At 46.8% G+C, this 17,621-nt stretch overlaps 1 protein-coding gene across 1 annotated transcript in view; it reads left to right on the forward strand.

The window, feature by feature from the left end:
• The window catches only part of LOC127002894 (A disintegrin and metalloproteinase with thrombospondin motifs adt-1-like), a 34,709-nt gene that overhangs the window by 7,754 nt on the left and 9,334 nt on the right, over positions 1 to 17,621 (forward strand). Inside the window, exons 2-14 of the mRNA XM_050869174.1 lie at positions 1,312 to 1,537; positions 1,689 to 1,861; positions 2,740 to 2,938; positions 5,095 to 5,251; positions 5,726 to 5,805; positions 6,141 to 6,305; positions 7,221 to 7,432; positions 8,179 to 8,373; positions 8,766 to 8,894; positions 11,100 to 11,283; positions 12,780 to 12,875; positions 13,812 to 13,932; positions 14,541 to 14,644. Coding sequence (XP_050725131.1) covers positions 1,478 to 1,537; positions 1,689 to 1,861; positions 2,740 to 2,938; positions 5,095 to 5,251; positions 5,726 to 5,805; positions 6,141 to 6,305; positions 7,221 to 7,432; positions 8,179 to 8,373; positions 8,766 to 8,894; positions 11,100 to 11,283; positions 12,780 to 12,875; positions 13,812 to 13,932; positions 14,541 to 14,644 — 1,875 coding nt within the window. The 5' untranslated portion in view covers positions 1,312 to 1,477. The remainder of the gene's footprint in view (positions 1 to 1,311; positions 1,538 to 1,688; positions 1,862 to 2,739; positions 2,939 to 5,094; positions 5,252 to 5,725; positions 5,806 to 6,140; positions 6,306 to 7,220; positions 7,433 to 8,178; positions 8,374 to 8,765; positions 8,895 to 11,099; positions 11,284 to 12,779; positions 12,876 to 13,811; positions 13,933 to 14,540; positions 14,645 to 17,621) is intronic.

Genomic DNA, 17,621 nt, shown 5'->3' on the forward strand with positions numbered 1-17,621 from the left:
TTGCCGAGCTGCATGTGTGAAGTGAAACCCATATTGTTTTGAACGTCTCGGCGCCTCAGTTCGTCTGTTTGAAAATCCTCTCGTACTAGAAGTTGCTGGGGTAATCGTGGACTGTTTTGTGATGCCGGTGATAGTTTTACACGACTTCTGCACCATGAACAGGGAAAACACTCATGGAAGAACGGTTAATGTTCTCCGATACGTTTAAGAATAGGGACCTCAAGGCTACCCGACGTGCCTGGCTGAAGGGACATTGACACACGCTATTATGGGCTGTGATCGGGTGCTGCTGTTGCTGCTTCAAGGCGCGGACAGACATGTAATCATTCGTGTTTCTCTGTTAGTGGTTCCCTGCGACGCCACAATGCAAGTCCCGCCAGACAGACACGCAGGTTGGTAGAGAGGAAGGGAGGGAGAGAGATAGGTAGGTAGGGAGGGAGGGAGAGAAGCAAACATGTGTACGAGCAGACATTAACGATTCATATACTCTCAGTGATTCATAGCACACACACACACACACACACACACAGTCAGGGGGAAAACACTCCATTAAAAGGTTTTCAATTTGTGTCGATCAATGAATATGGGAACGAAGTGTGTGTGTGTGTGTGTGTGTGTGTGTGTGTGTGTGTGTGTGATTGGAAAGGCGATTCAATTATAGAACATCTTTTTTTTTTTCATTTCCGCGTCCGCCAGAGGCAAAAAGATATATGGAAGTTGATAAAAATATCTATCAATATCCAATCGCATACCTCTCCTTAGGCCAAATTTACTTTTTTATGTACATTTCTATGCATAGGGAGAGACAGCCCACTAAATTAACTAAACTAACTAATTAACTAAACCTACTAACCATTTCAGACCCGATGTGGCAGAGTTTTTCGGGAATATCTTCAAGGCTATTTGTCGGACAGTTATGACATTCTAAGCCGATGTTTACAACACCCGCCGTAATTTATGGTGTTATTGGAGTTAGTCAAATTTATATACTTTAGGAGTTTACTGTTATGATTTTAAGTTGTAGTCAGTTAGAACCCAAACACCTGAGAAAAGGTTCGGATAAGTCGACTTACCCCCCCCCCTCCCCTAGATCAGTTCCCTCCTTCCCCCACCAAACAAACTCCCCCCATCCCCCTCGAACTCCCATACTTCTATCACCTGTCCTCTCTCTCTCTCTCTCTCTCTCTCTCTCTCTCTCTCTCTCTCTAAGAATGTCATAACTGTCCGACTAATAGCCTTGAAGATATTCCCGAAAAAAGATGCCACAGCGGGTCTGAAATGGTTAGTATACCTCACCTCTCTTCCACACAGGTGCCCGGACAGGTAACGAGGCGCCTTTAGCTCACGACGCGCGGCAGGTGAGGCGCCAGCAGTCACCGGGTGGAAAGGCACTCGAGGACTGACCAGTCGGCGAGGGAGGGGGTGGGGGCGGCGATGGGGGGGGAGTGAATCGACGGCGGCAGTGGTGGTGGTGGTGATGGTGGTGATGATGATGATGATGATGCTACCTGGTTGTCTCGCTATGCATCCTCCGCAGGTGAGTGTGTGGGTGAGGGAGGGGGTTGTGTGTGTGTATGTGTGTGTGTCTGTGTCTGTCTCTCCGTCTATCTCTCTATCTATCTGTCTATCTCTCTTTTATCCCATTTTCTATAACAGCATCCCAATCACCCACTTCCCCATTCCCACAGGAGGGGGTGGAGGGGGAGGAGAGCGAGGGACAGGACCAGACCCGGATGGAGTACTCGAGCGCAAGGGTGGAGGTGAGTCTGAAGGGTGACCACGCCCACTCCGACTCCTACGGTCACGCCCACACCCGGGATGAGGCGGATAAGAGTCTGCTGAAGGTGACCATGAATAGAAGGTGAGTAGGGAGTGTTATTGTTGTTATTTTGTTGATGGTGAGTGAGTGGAGAGGAGGAGGAGGAGGAGGAGGAAGAGAAGGAGGAGGAGGAGGAGGAAGAGGAGGAAGAGGTGGTGGTGATGGTTGGTGGTGATGAAAAAGAAGGAGGAGGAGGAGGAGGAAGAGGAGGAGGAGTAGAAGGAGAAGGAAAAGGAGAACAAAAAGGAGAAGGAATCATATTTAGTTGAAGGAAGAGAGGAAGGAAGAGGAGATTAAGAAGGGAAAGGCAAAAAAAAAAGGAGGAGGAGGAAGAAGAGGAGGAGAAAAAGGAGGAAGAAGAGGAATTATAATAATAGAAGAAGAAGGGAAAAGAAAAAAAAAAGAAAAAAGATGACGGTTACCATAGCAACATCACCCCCCCCTTCCTCCTCCCCTCCCCTTCTCCCCTTTCCCCCCACCCATGTTTTCCCTTTTTTTCTCTGAGGTGTGTTACAAAGGTCACACACACACACACACACACACACACACACACACACACACACACACACACACACACACACACACACACACACACATACGGTTCAATTGCCTTTCTCTCTCTCTCTCTCTCTCTCTCTCTCTCTCTCTCTCTCTCTCTCTCTCTCTCTCTCTCTCTCTCTCTCTCTCTCTCTCTCTCTCTCTCTCTCTCTCTCTCTCTCTCTCTCTCTCTCTCTCTCTCTCTCTCTCATCACACTCCATTGAAATAATCTCTCCTCCTTCTACTCTCCTTCCTTCTCCTCCTCCTCCTCCTTCTCCTCCTCCTCCTTCTCTTCGTTCTCTTTCTCTTTCTTAGGCCTCCTTTTGATTGTTCTCCTCTCCTCCTCCTCGACAACCTCACCCTTCCATCATTCCTTCCACAGGCTCTTCAAGTTCACCCTCACGCCGTCCTCCTGGCTGGTGTCACCCCGCGCTACCCTGAGTCGCGTGGGTTACTTCAGTCAGCGGGAGTACCAACACATGCCCTTGGCGCCCCGACCCTGCCTCTATCAGGCCAAACCAGACCCCGACAGCGAAGACGGACCAAGCGGAACTGTGTCTTTGTGTCATAAAGATGGGCCGGTGGGTGGTGCTGTGTTGCGAGGGAGAGAGAGAGAGAGAGAGAGAGAGAGAGAGAGAGAGAGAGAGAGAGAGAGAGAGAGAGAGAGAGAGAGAGAGAGAGAGAGAGAGAGAGAGGGGGGGGGTGGGGGGGCTAGAGAGAGAGAGAGAGTGTGCTGGGTGTAGTTTTATAGTAATAAGTGTTGTGTGTATATGAATAGGGTGTTTGTCTGTCTGTTAACTCGGTAGCAGCGGGGATCATGTTTCTTAATGGTCCCTCCAAGCGAGAAAAATGAGAAAAAAATCACCCCTCACACAAACCATTTCATAATATATATCAAAGCATTTGTGACCAGATTATGTATCATCTATTTTTGGGGGTTTAAATCATGGCACAAATTTGGCCCGTCGCTGCTACACGGTAAAGCCACAAATTTGGCCCGTCGCTGCTACACGGTAAAGTCACAAATTTGGCCCGTCGCTGCTGCACGGTGAAGCCACAAATTTGGCCCGTCGCTGCTACACGGTGAAGCCACAAATTTGGCCCGTCGCTGCTGCACGGTGAAGCCACAAATTTGGCCCGTCGCTGCTACACGGTAAAGCCACAAATTTGGCCCGTCGCTGCTACACGGTGAAGCCACGAATTTGGCCCGTCGCTGCTACACGGTGAAGCCACAAATTTGGCCCGTCGCTGCTACACAGTGAAGCCACAAATTTGGCTCGTCGCTGCTACACGGTGAAGCCACAAATTTGGCCCGTCGCTGCTACACGGTAAAGCCACAAATTTGGCCCGTCGCTGCTACACGGTGAAGCCACAAATTTGGCCCGTCGCTGCTACACGGTGAAGCCACAAATTTGGCGCGTCGCTGCTACACGGTGAAGCCACAAATTTGGCCCGTCGCTGCTACACGGTGAAGCCACAAATTTGGCCCGTCGCTGCTACACGGTGAAGCCACAAATTTGGCCCGTCGCTGCTACACGGTACAGCCACAAATTTGGCCCGTCGCTGCTACACGGTATAGCCACAAATTTGGCCCGTCGCTGCTACACGGTGAAGCCACAAATTTGGCCCGTCGCTGCTACCGGGTTAAGGGATGGGACAGTGGGTGTTGATGTGTGCAGTCATGGGTGTATTGTGTAAAGGTATCGGATGTCTGTCTGTCTGTGTTGTTGTTCAGGGCATCCACTCCACGTCACCTTCCATCCTCCTCCTTCACACCCACGCTTACCGCTTCATTCTATTTCAGTCTCCCCCATTCACTGTTATTTTTAGTCCCCGCTCTCCCACCTTCCTACGTTTTCTTTCCTCTTTTTGTGTATGTGTTTTCTTCTCTAGCGTGTCTCTCTCTCTCTCTCTCTCTCTCTCTCTCTCTCTCTCTCTCTCTCCTGCTCGTTTTTGGACCTCCTGTTTCACCTCGACATCATCTTCCTCCTCTTCTTCTTCCTCCTCCTCCTCCTCCTCCTCCTTTTTTTCTTCCTCTTTGTTTTCGCGGAGAACAATGATGATCCTTGAGAGAGAGAGAGAGAGAGAGAGAGATTGGGTGGGTGAGTATTGACAACCAGATTCTTTTGATGTATACAATCGAACGAGAGAGAGAGAGAGAGAGAGAGAGAGAGAGAGAGAGAGAGAGAGAGAGAGAGAGAGAGAGAGAGAAAGGCAGACGATATTTGATGCCCATAATTTGATATTCACTTTGTCACGAGAACTCTCTCTCGATATATATTTATTTATCTATCTTTTAATCCCCCTTTGTGTGTGTATGTATATATGTATGTGTGTGTGTGTGTGTGTGTGTGTGTGTGTGTGTGTGTGTGTGTGTGTGTATTTCTCTTTCCTCTTGTCTTTCCTACTTTCTTCTCTCCCCCCCTTTTTTTGTACTGCCTGTTGCGTCGGTATGGTTTCTTGAGGGGCCTTATGCATGGATTGCCCCAGCCCGTTAGTGGCGCAGGCAAATTATATTTATAGTGGCTGCCGTGGTGTATGACTCTTGCTTGGCCCATGCTAACTCTCGGTGCTCCTCTTAACCGAAGTCGCTGAAGTTAAGGTTGACTGAAGATCCGAACAGCATGCGGGTGATCTTCAGACACTCGGCCTACCCAAACTACCCTCTGTATAGTTCCTCCACTCTTCCCCCGCTAAGACACCCACCTCTAAACTAACTACTTCTCTCTCCCTTTAGCGAGTGCTTCTGATGATCGAGAAGGAGATGGCTGAGCTCCTTCCTCGCCCGAAGTTGTCGCCGATGTCCCCGCCAGCCGAAAAGCGAAGCGAGAGAGGCTACACACACGTGGTAAAGCGACACCCCCTGCCCGGCGTGCTGGACCAAGACTGTCTGAGTAAGCTTGAGAGCGTGTGAGGTTTTGAGGTATTGGTTTGTGTATGAGATGGAGGGAGAGAGAGAGGTAGTAGAGAGGAAGAAAGAGAGGTAGTGTTAGGTTCAGAGGGTGAAAGAAAGAGGTATAGAGAGGTATAGCAGTGGATAGTTAGATAGATTGAGTGATAGGTAGGTAGATAGGCATAGAAAGAGTGAAGGAGAGAGGATGTTAGATTCGGAATGAGATAGATACATAGATCGACAGACAGATAGATTAAAAGATAGATAGATTGGATCATAGACAGTTCGGTAAAAAGATTGGAAGATAGATAGATAAATAGATTGATGAATAGATGGATAGATAGAGAGAGAGTTATTTTTAGAGTGTGGCAGGTATATATAGATGGTTCGATGGCTTGATTGGTCTCGCAGCATACCTAGGCTCCTTATACCTGCCCGAGTTCACCTGGCCGCCGCTAATGAGAGCTTTCCCCAGGTTATGACAGCTGCGCCCGCTCTCCCTTCCCTCTACCCGACGACGTGCCCGACATTAGCCAAGTCATGATCGACCCAACCGTAAGCATGTGTGGGGTTGTCTGTCTGTCTGTCTATCGGTTGGTCGGTCCCTCTGCCTGTCTGTCTGTCTGTCTGCCTGTCTGTGTGTCTGTCTGTCTGTCTGTCTGTCTGTCGGTCGGTCGGTCCCTCTGTCTCTCTGTCTGCCTGTCTGTCTTTCTGTCTGTCTGTCTGTCTGTCTGTTTCTATCTCTATATCTTCTCCATTTCCCCATCTTACAGCCAAACAGACAGACAGACAGATAGATAGATAGATAAACAGATATAGATAAAGAGAGAGAGAGAGAGAGAGAGAGAGAGAGTAAACACAATTAGTCGAGTCATCCCTTTTTTTTCCAGATTGAGGATGTAAAGCGAAACGGTGTAGGCGGCGGCGGCGCTAAAGACTCCCCCTTGACAGTCGAACTCGGCCTCTTCCTCGACCAAGCGCTCCTGGACACCTTCACCGGCTTCCTGGCCCCCGAGCAGGAACTTATCGACCTCGTCCTCGGCCTCGTCAACAATGTGAGTGTGTGTGTATGTTTGTGTGTGTGGGGAGGGGGAGGGAGATCGGTTGGGGTGGGTTGGGTTGGTTTCTTGTTACCTTGTTCTCTCTCTCTCTCTCTCTCTCTCTCTCTCTCTCTCCAATACAACATCAAAGGGGAGGATGAATCAAAATATCATAACAATTTGTGATATTGAAAGGGACGAAAAACGCTTCAAGGAACAACAAACCGCCACACTGAAAGCGAGCGAAAGGTGGTTGTGTGTATTTGGTTCTCTCTCTCTCTCTCTCTCTCTCTCTCTCTCTCTCTCTCTCTCTCTCTCTCTCTCTCTCTCTCTCTCTCTCTCTGTCTCTCTCTCTCTCTCTCTCTCTCTCTCTCTCTCTCTCTCTCTCTCTCTCTCTCTCTCTCTCTCTCTCTCTCTCTCTCTCTCTCTTTCTTTCTTTCTTTCTTCATCTTTCTCTCTCTGTCTATTTGTCGTAGGTGGAAGCGATATACATTGGTCCTACACTTCAGTAAACATCTTGCCCACCTTATCTTAGTCTATCTATCTATCTATCTATCTATCTATTCATCTATCATATTTACTAGCGTTAAACATTCATTCATTCTACATTGTAATAAACTTCCTGCTTCTCTCTCATTCTCCCTTTTTCCCAGGTTTAAAAACGTGAAGCTTAACATTCATTCTATACTTCAACAAACTTCCTGCTCGTCCTTTCTTACTCTCCTTTATTTTCCCTTACTCTCCCACTCTCCTAGGTGAAAACGTTAATCCTTCATTCTTCACTGTAACAAGTATCTGCTCACCTTTTCTTACTCCTTTTATATTCCTTACTCTCCCTCTCTCTTAGGTTAAAACGTTGATCATTCATTCTTCACTGCAACAAGTATCCTGCTCACCATCCCTTACCCTCCCTCACTGTCCCTCCCTCAGGTACAAGCCCTCTACAGCCATCCAACACTAGGCAGACAGGTGGACTTCACAATCACGCACATGAGACTCCTGACGAAGCAACCCGCGGACCTGCCGACCCACAAAGGGAACCGCGTGGGGCTTCTCAAGTCCTTCTGCGCCTACAACCAGAAGAACAACGACCCCGATGACGCAAGCCCGAACCATTGGGATATCGGGGTCTACTTGTCGGGGTCTGTGTGTGTGTGTGTGTGTGTGTGTGTGTGTGTGTGTGTGTGTGTGTGTGTGTGTGTGTGTGTTCTTTCTCTCCGTTTCTCTTTGTGCAATCAGTCACTAACGCTGAAAATACACACACACACACACCCACACACACACACACACACACACACACACACACACACACTTTGCACATTCTTACATTCCAGTTATCATTTTTTTCCTCTTTACTCTATTATGACTCTATGTTCTTTCCTTCTTTCCCTCTTTTTCCTTGTTTTCCTTCTCCAGTCTTAAAAACACTCGTTAACCCACTCTCCTTCATTTTAACAACCCCATTTCTTCACACATCTCTCTCTCTCTCTCTCTCTCTCTCTCTCTCTCTCTCTCTCTCTCTCTCTCTCTCTCTCTCTCTCTCTCTCTCTCTCTCTCTCTCTCTCTCTCTCTCTCTCTCTCTCTCTCTCTCTCTCTCTCTTACTTTTTCCTTTCCCTTCATCTCTCACCCCCTTCCTTCCTCTTTCTCCCTCTTTCTCACCTCCTTTATCAGGTCAACCCCTTACCTTACCTTACCTTACCTTACCTGCCCTGTCCCCCCTGCATTACCTTCCTCCTTCTTTCTCAGCCTTTCAACCCTCATTACAAGCTAAACTGTTTCAAATGATCCAGCCCTGACCTTACCTTACCTTACCTTATCTAACCTTCCCTAACCTTTTCTCCCCTTACCCTTTCTTCCCCCTTCCTTACCTTTCTGCCCTCTTTACAGGCTCAACTTTTACGTGAAGAGCGCCAACGGGGGGGAGGAGGGCGTCACCATGGGCCTGGCGTACACGGGCGGGGTGTGTGAGGCCGCCCTGTCCTGTGTGATCAACGAGCTGGGCGCCGTCAACTACAGGGGCCATCCATACCCCTCAGCCGGCGCCCTGAGCTCCTATGTCCTGGCTCACGAACTTGGCCATAGGTGAGGGTGATGGTGGTGGTGGTGGTGGTGATGATGAGGGGGGAGGGGGGGGGAGTCAAGAGTGGGTGCGTGTTTGTGGGTGGGTGTGTTTCTATTTGGTGTGTGTAAGTGTTGTGGTTCCAGTTGTTTGGTTTGTGTTTGTGTGTTTGTGATTGTTGTGTTTCTTTGATGTCTGTTTTTTTTTTTTTTTTTGCCTGTGTCTGATGTGGTAGATGTTATTTTTTTCTTTACGTCAGATGTTCATTTTGTTTAATGTGATGTTTGTGGTTGTCTCGTGATGTTTGTTTGATGTTCCTTTGGTGTTCCGTATAACTTTGACCCATAAAACCAACCACCACTACCTCAGCTAACCTCACACACCACCTTCTTCGCCCCCTCCTTCCCTCCTCCAGCTTGGGTCTTCGCCACGACGGGGTAAGCAACGCGTGCAACACCAGCGGCTTCATCATGGCAGCGGGGCGAGGGCTGAGGGGCGCCACTACCTGGTCCTCGTGCGCTAAAGACATGATCCTGCAGCAACAGTAAGTGGGTGAAGGGAGGGAGGGACTTAGCCAATAGGACTCGTATGCTCAAACGTATCAGCCAAGGTAAAGGGAGGTAAGTTTCTTCTACCATAGTATTAGGACCTCACCTCGCCTCGCCTATTTAACCCGGTAGCAGCGACGGGCCAAATTTGTGCCTTTACCGTGTAGCAGCGACGGGCCACATTTTTGCCATGATATAAACCCCCAAAAATAGATGATGCATAAACTGATCACAAATGCGTTGATATATATTATGAAATGGTTAGCGTGAGTGATGATTTTTTCTCATTTTTCTCGCTTAGAGGGAAGGGCCTTTAAGAAACATGATCCCCGCAGCTACCAGGTTAAAAAGCCTCTCCTAGATGTTGTTGTGACGTCCATGGAGTGTTTTGTGATGTTAGGGATAGTTTTACACGACCTCTTTATCTTGAACGGGAAAAGCACCCATGAAAACCCAATCACTATTCTCTGTGGCCTTGGGAAACAGTCCAAATGGGAGCCAATGTTTAATATGGTCATCTCACATCATTCCAAAGGTCGAAAAGGAGGTTAATCGAGGTCTAGTGAGTGTTTTCTTACGTTCATGGCACCAGAGAATGACCAAACTGCCATCAGGGTCATAAAGCTACTCCCCCCCCCCCCTCCCCTGCTGAGAATGCCCACAGCTCCTACGAAAGCCTTGTTAAATGTGTCAAGTGTGTTCTTCCTTGTCCTTCAGTGTCTCTCTCTCTCTTGTTTTCTTTGTCTCCTTTTACTCGCCCGTTTTTCTTTCATTTCTTTTCTCCTTTCTGTCTGTCTCGATCCTGCTCTGTAAACACGACATAGAGAAAGACAGAAAACGTAGAGAGAGAGAGAGAGAGAGAGAGAGAGAGAGAGAGAGAGAGAGAGAGAGAGAGAGAGAGAGAGAGAGAGAGAGAGAGAGAGAGAGAGAGAGAGAGAGAGAGAGAGAGAGAGAGAGAGAGAGACCCGGTGACATCTGCAGAAGTAGGTGAAGGAGACGAGGTAGAAAATGATTGTGTTTTATGTATAACTCAACTAAAACGTCAAGGGCTGTGAAACGCGTCAGAAGATGGATAGATAGATAGATAGATAGATAGATTGATAGATAAATAGAGAGAATAAAATATCACATCTTCCTCCTCTTCCTCCTCCTCCTCCTCCTCCTCCTGTAGAAGTGGGTCAAGAGAAGAGCGAGTTTGTTTGTTCGTTCGTTTGTTTATGTTTGTTTGTCCTGGTCATATATGGCAGAGGGGAGGATTATTGAGAGAGAGAGAGAGAGAGAGAGAGAGAGAGAGAATAGAATAGTAGTAGAATTGATATTATTATTATTATCATTATTATTATCATTATTATCATCATTATTACTATTTCCATTATTGTCATTAATATTTTTTTTTTTTTTACGATATTTCTCCCATAAGCACAAACACATACACACACTAACTCACATCCCTCAGTCTATCATGCAAAAGAAGAAAAAAAAGAATTACCGAAGCGAATCCAATGCCTTTCAACCCCAGCATCCAACTCTTTAAAATCCTCAGTGTACATTACGAAAGATTAACAAAGAGAATCCAAATCCAATCCCTTTCAACTCCAGCATCCAACCCTTTAAAATCCTCATTATATATATTACGAGAGTTACCAAAGAGAATCCAATCCCTTTTAACCCCAGCATCCAACCCTTTAAAATCCTCATTATATATATTACGAGAGTTACCAAAGAGAATCCAATCCCTTTCAACCCCAGCATCCAAGCCTTTAAAATCCTCAATATATATTACGAAAGAGTTACCAAAGAGAATCCAATCCCTTCCAACCACAGCATCCAACCCTTCAAAATCCTCAATATATATCACGAAAGAGCGACGAAAGAGAATCCAATCCCTTTCAACCCCAGCATCCAACCCTTTAAAATCCTCAATGTATATTACGAAAGAGCGACCAAAGATAATCCAATCCCCTTAAACCCCAGCATCCAACCCTTAAAATCCTCAATATATATTACGAAAGAGTTAACAAAGATAATCCAATCCCTTTGAACCCACTAACCCTCTCATTACCAAACAATCCTACCATCCAACCCTTTAAATTTCTCCATATATTACAAAAGAATGACCAAAGAAGATTACAATCCCTTCAAACTCACCATCCAACCCTTTATTCTCCTCTCTCCTTCCTTCTCGCCCTCCTCCCCGTCAGGAAACCATGTCTGAAGGAGGGCGGGGCAGCAGCAGCAGCAGGCGGGGCCGGCGGGGCGGCTGGGGGGCAGTGGGACCATACCAAGTTCCAAGGTCTCCCGGGGCAACGCTGGGACGCGACCGCCCAGTGCAGACTGTTCTTGCAGGACGAGGACGCGGGGCTGCCGGACAGTACCAAGATAAATGTAAGTAGGTGTGTGTGGGTGGGTGGGTGGGGGGGGGGGGTTGTAAGGGGGGGTAAGGATGGTTAATTTATAGTGTACTTAGTTGGATTACATTTTTTATACAACAACAACAACAACAACAACAACAACAACAACAACAACAACAGCAACAACAGAATTAGGTCAGGTAGCTAGGGAGTTGAGGGAAAAAAGTAGGTGGTGGTGATGGTGGTGATGGTGATGGTGGTGATGGTGATGGTGGTGGTGATGGTGGTGGTGGTGATGGTGGTGGTGGTGGTGGTGGTGGTAATGGTGGTGAGGGAGAAAGAATAGAGCTGTGATTTCATGTATAAATTTCTCGTTTCCTTATCTCTCTCCTCCTTCCTTTCTTCCTTCCTTCCTTCCTTTCTTCAGTTCTTCCGTCCATCTTTCTTTCCTTTCTTTCTTTCTTTCTTTCTCTTTTTCTTTCTTTCTTTCATTCATTCACTCATTCATTCTTTCTTTCTTTCTTTCTTTCTTTCTTTCTTTCATTCATTCATTCTTTCTTTCATTCTTTCTTCTCCCGACGACACGAAATCTGTATTGTTTATTTTAGGCAAGAAAGAGGAAGAGGACGAGGAAGAGGAGGAGGAGGAGGAGGAGGAGGAGGAAAGAGAAGGAAGAGAAGGAGGAGGGAAGGAGAGGAGGGACAGGGGAAAGGGAGGGAAGGGGGAATGGAGTGAAAGAGGGTTGGAGGAAAAAAAAAAACAAGGAAAAAAAAGGAGTTGGGTCAGGTGAGAATTTCGAGTCTGGAGGGAATAAAAAAAATATCGTGCAAACATTTAACTTTTTCTACCTTTCCTGTCTTTCTTTTTTTTTTGTTTTTTTCTGCCTTTGTCTTTTTATTATGCTTTCTATTTTTCTTTTCTTCTTTCTTTCTTTATTTATTTTATTTCATTTCTTTCTTTCTTTCGTTCTTTTTTGCATATTCTTTTCTTTCATTCTTTTATCTCTTTTTCTGTCTCCTTCTCTCTCTTCTCTCACTTTAACTCTCTCTCTCTCCCTCTCTCTTACACACCCTTAATCTTATCCTTCCTTCTCTCTCTCTCTCTCTCTCTCTCTCTCTCTCTCTCACCCTTCATCACAATTCCGCTCATCTCTTTTTCTTTCTCTCTCTTTCTTTAAACGCTTCTCACTCCCACTTTCTCTTCCTGTCCTTCCCCTTCACTCTCCCTCTCTCCCTCCTCACCTGAACCTCTCCCCCCTCTTTCCCTCTTTTATTGTCAGTCTCTCTCTCTCCCTTTCTCTCGGCTTTTGTGTGGAAGGTATATGCAAGTGTGTTCTTCCCTCTCTCTCCCTTTCACCCTCCTCCCTTCCTTCTTTCTCTCCCTTCCTAACGTTCTTCCTTCCTGTAGCTCCTTCCTTCCATCCTCCCTTCCTTCCCTGAAAAAATATATACACGAAAAAAAGTATATAAGTACACCCATCTCACTCCGTCTCTCTCTCTCTCATGACTTCTTCTTCTTCTACTTCTTCAGGAGGTCTGCAACAGCGTGATCTGCGTCTCCCCTCACCGTATCTCCACGTACTTGGCGGGCCCGGCGCTGGAGGGGACCTACTGCGGGGGAGAGAAGGTAGGTGGTGGTGGTGGTGGTGATGATGGTGGTGGAGGTGGTGGTGGTGGTGGTGGCACATTGGAAACAGGTGAAGCGTTTTTAATCACAATAATTACATACAAAAGTTTTCTCCTTCTAGTGATATCAAAAAATTAATGAATATAAGTATGAAATAGGCAAAAGGAATGTGTCTTTTAGTAATATCTCTTATAGTAATGGTGGTGATGGTGGTGGTGATGGTGATGAAGGGAGCGTAGGTGGTGATGGTGGTGGTGAGGATGGTGGTGGTGGTGATGAGGAGGAGAGTTAAGAAAAAGTGATGATGGTGAGGGTGGTGGTGATGGTGGTGGTGACTGATGATGATGATGGTGATGACGATGGGGATGATAACCTATAACTGTCGTCTCCCACCTCAAAAAAAAGTAAAAAAAAAAAAGAAAACGATGCCTGATTAAAAAAAAGAAGAGAGGAACTGATGGCTTGTAACTGACACTTTAAAAAAAAGAAGAAGAGGGAAGGGAAGTGGAGGGAAATCTGTCTCTCCACTCCTCCACTTCATCAGCCGTGGCGGAGGAAAAACTCTCCAAGACGGATAGGTTAATTAAGCCCTGAATTTCTTCCCTCCCACCTTCCCCTCCCTCCCTTTCCACCTCTCTTACCTTCTCTCCCCCTCTCTCTCTCTCTCTCTCTCTCTCTCTCTCTCGCTCTCTCTCTCTCTCTCTCTCTCTCTCTCTCTCTCTCTCTCTCTCTCTCTCTCTCTCTCTCTCTCTCTCTCTCTCTCTCTCTCTCTCTCTCTTCTCTCATCTCTCTTCTCTCTCCCTTTCCCTCCCTCCCTACCTTTTTCTTCCTCTCAACCTTACCTCCTACCTCCTCTTCATCCCTTCCTTCCCTCCTTACCTTCCTCCCTGTCCCCGCATTCCCTCATGACACCGGCGCCTGTCTGTCTGTCCCCAGTGGTGCCGCGGCGGGGAGTGCGTGCCCTGGGGGACGGAGGGGCCGAAGGAGGTCGTGGCGGGCGGCTTGGGGCCCTGGCAGCACGGGGAGTGTATGTCGGGCTGCGTGGACGGAGGGACAGGTAAGCGTCCTCGTCAGGCGGCGTGGCAGGGGTAATTTAGAGGGAATGATAGGTGTGGTGATGGTGGTGGTGGTGAGGGTGTGTTGGTGGGGTGGGTGGGTAGGGGTGATAGGTGTGTGTGTGTGTGTGTGTGTTTCCAATGGGGTGATTATTATTATTATTTTTATTATTATTATTATTATTATTATTATTATTATTATTATTATTATTATTATTATTATTATTATTATTATTATTATTATTATTATTATTATTATTATTATTATTATCTACTCAAATTATCTTTATCCTCTTCTTCATCGTCCTCTTCCTCCTCTTCCTCCTTCTTATCTTCTGAATACGATTTTTAAGCTTTCTTCTTCGCTTCCTTGTTCTCTCTTTCCTTCCTTCCCTTCTTTCTTCTCGTCTTTTTCCTCTCTTCTCATCTCCATTCGCTTCGTTGTCTTTATCTCTCCCTCTTTATGTCTTCTCTTCCCTTCCTCATTTCCTTCCTCTGTCTCCTCCTCTCTCTCTTTCGCCTACTCTTCTTCGGTTTCTTTCTCCTCTCCTTTCCTCCTCGTCCTCGTCCTTCCTCCGCCGCCTCACACTCCTCTTCGTCTCCTCACAAGGTTACAAGGTGTCCCGGAGGCTGTGCAACTCCCCCGCGCCAGTCAACTCCATGGCAGGCTGTTTGGGCACCGAGACCCAGCGAGACTTCTGCCCGGACGATAAGGTGAGTGGCTGGCAGACAGACACAGACAGAGAGATAGATAGCTGGGTTGATGGATAGATAAATAGATAGATAGATAGATAGATAGACAGACCGGTAGATAGATAGATAGAGAGACAGATAGTTTTTGTTTTTAGGTAGACAGATTAACAGACAGATAGACAGATAGGGACAAAGACAGACAGAGAAACAGACAGACATCCAAAAACAACAATGAACAGGACAGTGACAGACAGACAAACAGACAGACACAAACAAAGAGATAGACAGACAGGCACAAACACAAAAAATCGTCATACCTCACAACACCGGCTCAGGAAAGGTCAATCTCTCCTCCCCCCCCCTTCTCTCTCTCTCTCTATCTCTCTCTCTCTCTCTCTCTCTCTCTCTCTCTCTCTCTCTCTCTCTCTCTCTCTCTCTCTCTCTCTCTCTCTCTCTCTCTCTCTCTCTCTCTCTCTCTCTCTCTCTCTCTCTCATCAGCACACCTGCCTCACCTGTTTGCTCCATCCACACACCTGTTGCTTGGGAGGAGGAAGAGGAGGAGGAGGAGGAAAGATGAGGAAAGGAAGGGAACAGGTAGAATGAAGAAGACGAAGAGAAGTAAGAGGAGGAGGAGGAGGAGGAGGAGGAGGAGGAGGAGGAGGAGGTGACGCTGGAGAGAAAGGAAAAACATGGATAAATATAGAACACACACACACACACACACACACACACACACACACACACACACACACACACCTTCCCCTCTCTTTACTATCTTTATCCTTTCTTTACTATCTTTATCTTTTTCCCCACTATCTTTATCCTTTTCTCACTATCTTTATCACATTCCCGACTATCTTTATTCTTTCCACTATTGCTGTCTTCTATCTTTCTCACTTTCTCACTATCTTTATTTCCTCTTCACTATCTTTCTTCCTTAACATCTTTATCTTCCTTTTTTCCTTCCTTCCCTTCTCTTCCCTATCTTTCTTTCTTCCTCCCTTCTCCTACGTCTCTTCCATCCCTCCTCTCAGTCTTCTTCCTCCCTTCCCCCCCCTCCTCCTCCTTCCTCATCTTTTTCCCAACCTTCCTTTCTTCTCCTTCTTCTCTACGTCTTCCATCCCATCTTCCCTATCTTCCTTTCTTCCTCCCTTCTTTTACGTCTTTTCCTTCCCTCCTTTCCTTTCAATCTTCTTCCTCCTTTTCCCCTCCCTCCCCTTACCTTCCTTCCTTCCTCCCTTCTCCTATGTTTCTTCCCTCCCTTCTTTCCTCTCACACTTCTTCTTCCTCCTCCCTTTCCCCCTCCTCCTCCTCCTCCTGCTCTTGTTAGTCAGCTGTCGTGGTGTGTGTCGTGGGTGGAGGAACTTGAAAAGACCCACTCAAACGTGTTCCCTCCGTCTGCCTTTCTCCTGACGAGATGTAACGCGACAGCTGAGTGAGAGGGAAAGAAAAAGGTCCTTAGAGAGTGTGTGCTTGAGGGAAGGGGGGAGGGGAAGGAAAGGGAGGGGAGAGAGGGGAGAGGGGAAAGGTTGGTGGGTAAGGGAAGGGAGAGGGAGGAAGGAAAGGGAGGGATAGCAGAGGTAAGGTTAGGTTGATGAGGGTGTTGAAGAGGAGGGAAAGGGAGGAGGAGGGGAAGAGATGATAGAAAAGGAAGGGAATGGAAGGAAAGGAGAGAAAAAAGAAGAGAAAAGGCAGGAAAAGGGAAGAAAGGGAAGGGAAGGAAAAGGAAGGGAAGGAGAGAGAAGAAAGAAGAGAAAAGGGAGGAAAAGGGAAGGGAAGAAAACGAAGGGAATGGAAGGAAAAGAGAGATTAGAATGAAGAAAAGAAGGAATTAATAGGGAAGGGAGAAATAGAAGAGGATGTCTAAAAAAAAAAAAGGAAAGGAAAGAAAAGAGAGTATGATAAGGAAAGGAAAGGAAAGGATAGGAACAGAAAGGACAGTGAATGGAGAAAGGAAAAATGATGTATAGAAGGGAAAGAAAAGGGAAAGGAAGGGAAGGGAGGGAAAGTAAAGAGGAGGAGTGAGGGAAAAGATGATAAAACGGAAGGGAGAGGAAAAGATAGGAAAGGAAAGAAGATGGAAGAAGAAAAGAAAGAGAGGAGGAGGAGGAGGGAGGGAAAAGATGATAATAAGGAATGGAGAGGAAATGATAGGAAAGGAAAGAAGATGGAAGAAGAAAGGAAAGAGGAGGAGGAGGGAGGGAAAAGATGATTAAAAGGAATGGAGAGGAAATGATAGGAAAGGAAAGAAGATGGAAGAAGAAAGGAAAGAGAGGAGGAGGAGGAAGGAGGGAAGAGATGATAAAAAGGAATGGAGAGGAAATGATAGGAAAGGAAAGAAGATGGAAGAAGAAAGGAAAGAGGAGGAGGAGGGAGGGAAAAGATGATAAAAAGGATTGGAGAGGAAATGATGGGAAAGGAAAGAAGATGGAAGAAGAAAGGAAAGAGGAGGAGGAGAAGGAGGGAGGGAAAAGATGATAAAAACGAAGGGAGAGGAAAAGATAGGAAAGGAAAGAAGATGGAAGAAGAACAGAAAGAGAGGAGGAGGAGAAGGAGGGAGGGAAAAGATGATAAAAACGAAGGGAGAGGAAAAGATAGGAAAGGAAAGAAGATGGAAGAAGAAAGGAAAGAGGAGGAGGAGGAAGAGGAGGAGGAGGAGGAGGAGGAGGAGGGTAAGAAAGGGGAAAGGTTGAGGCTAAAGAAGATGGAATATTGGTCTGCCTTCCGTGTTCCCACTTCACCCCCCTCCCCCCCGTCACTCCCTCACCCCCCCACACCTCCTCACCCCCACACTCACCTTGAATATTTAGAGGTCACACACACACACACACACACACACACACACACACACACACACACACACCACCACCACACCACACCTCCCACGCCACATCCCTGCCACAACCCCTTCTGTCACACCCACACCCAGCCTCCCCCCTTTCACAATGTCACTCTTTCCTATCATGAATCTCCTCCTCTCGTAAATGCTGAATAACAC

This window comes from Eriocheir sinensis, chromosome 2 (assembly GCF_024679095.1).
Source record: "Eriocheir sinensis breed Jianghai 21 chromosome 2, ASM2467909v1, whole genome shotgun sequence".
NCBI classification, from domain to species: domain Eukaryota; kingdom Metazoa; phylum Arthropoda; class Malacostraca; order Decapoda; family Varunidae; genus Eriocheir; species Eriocheir sinensis.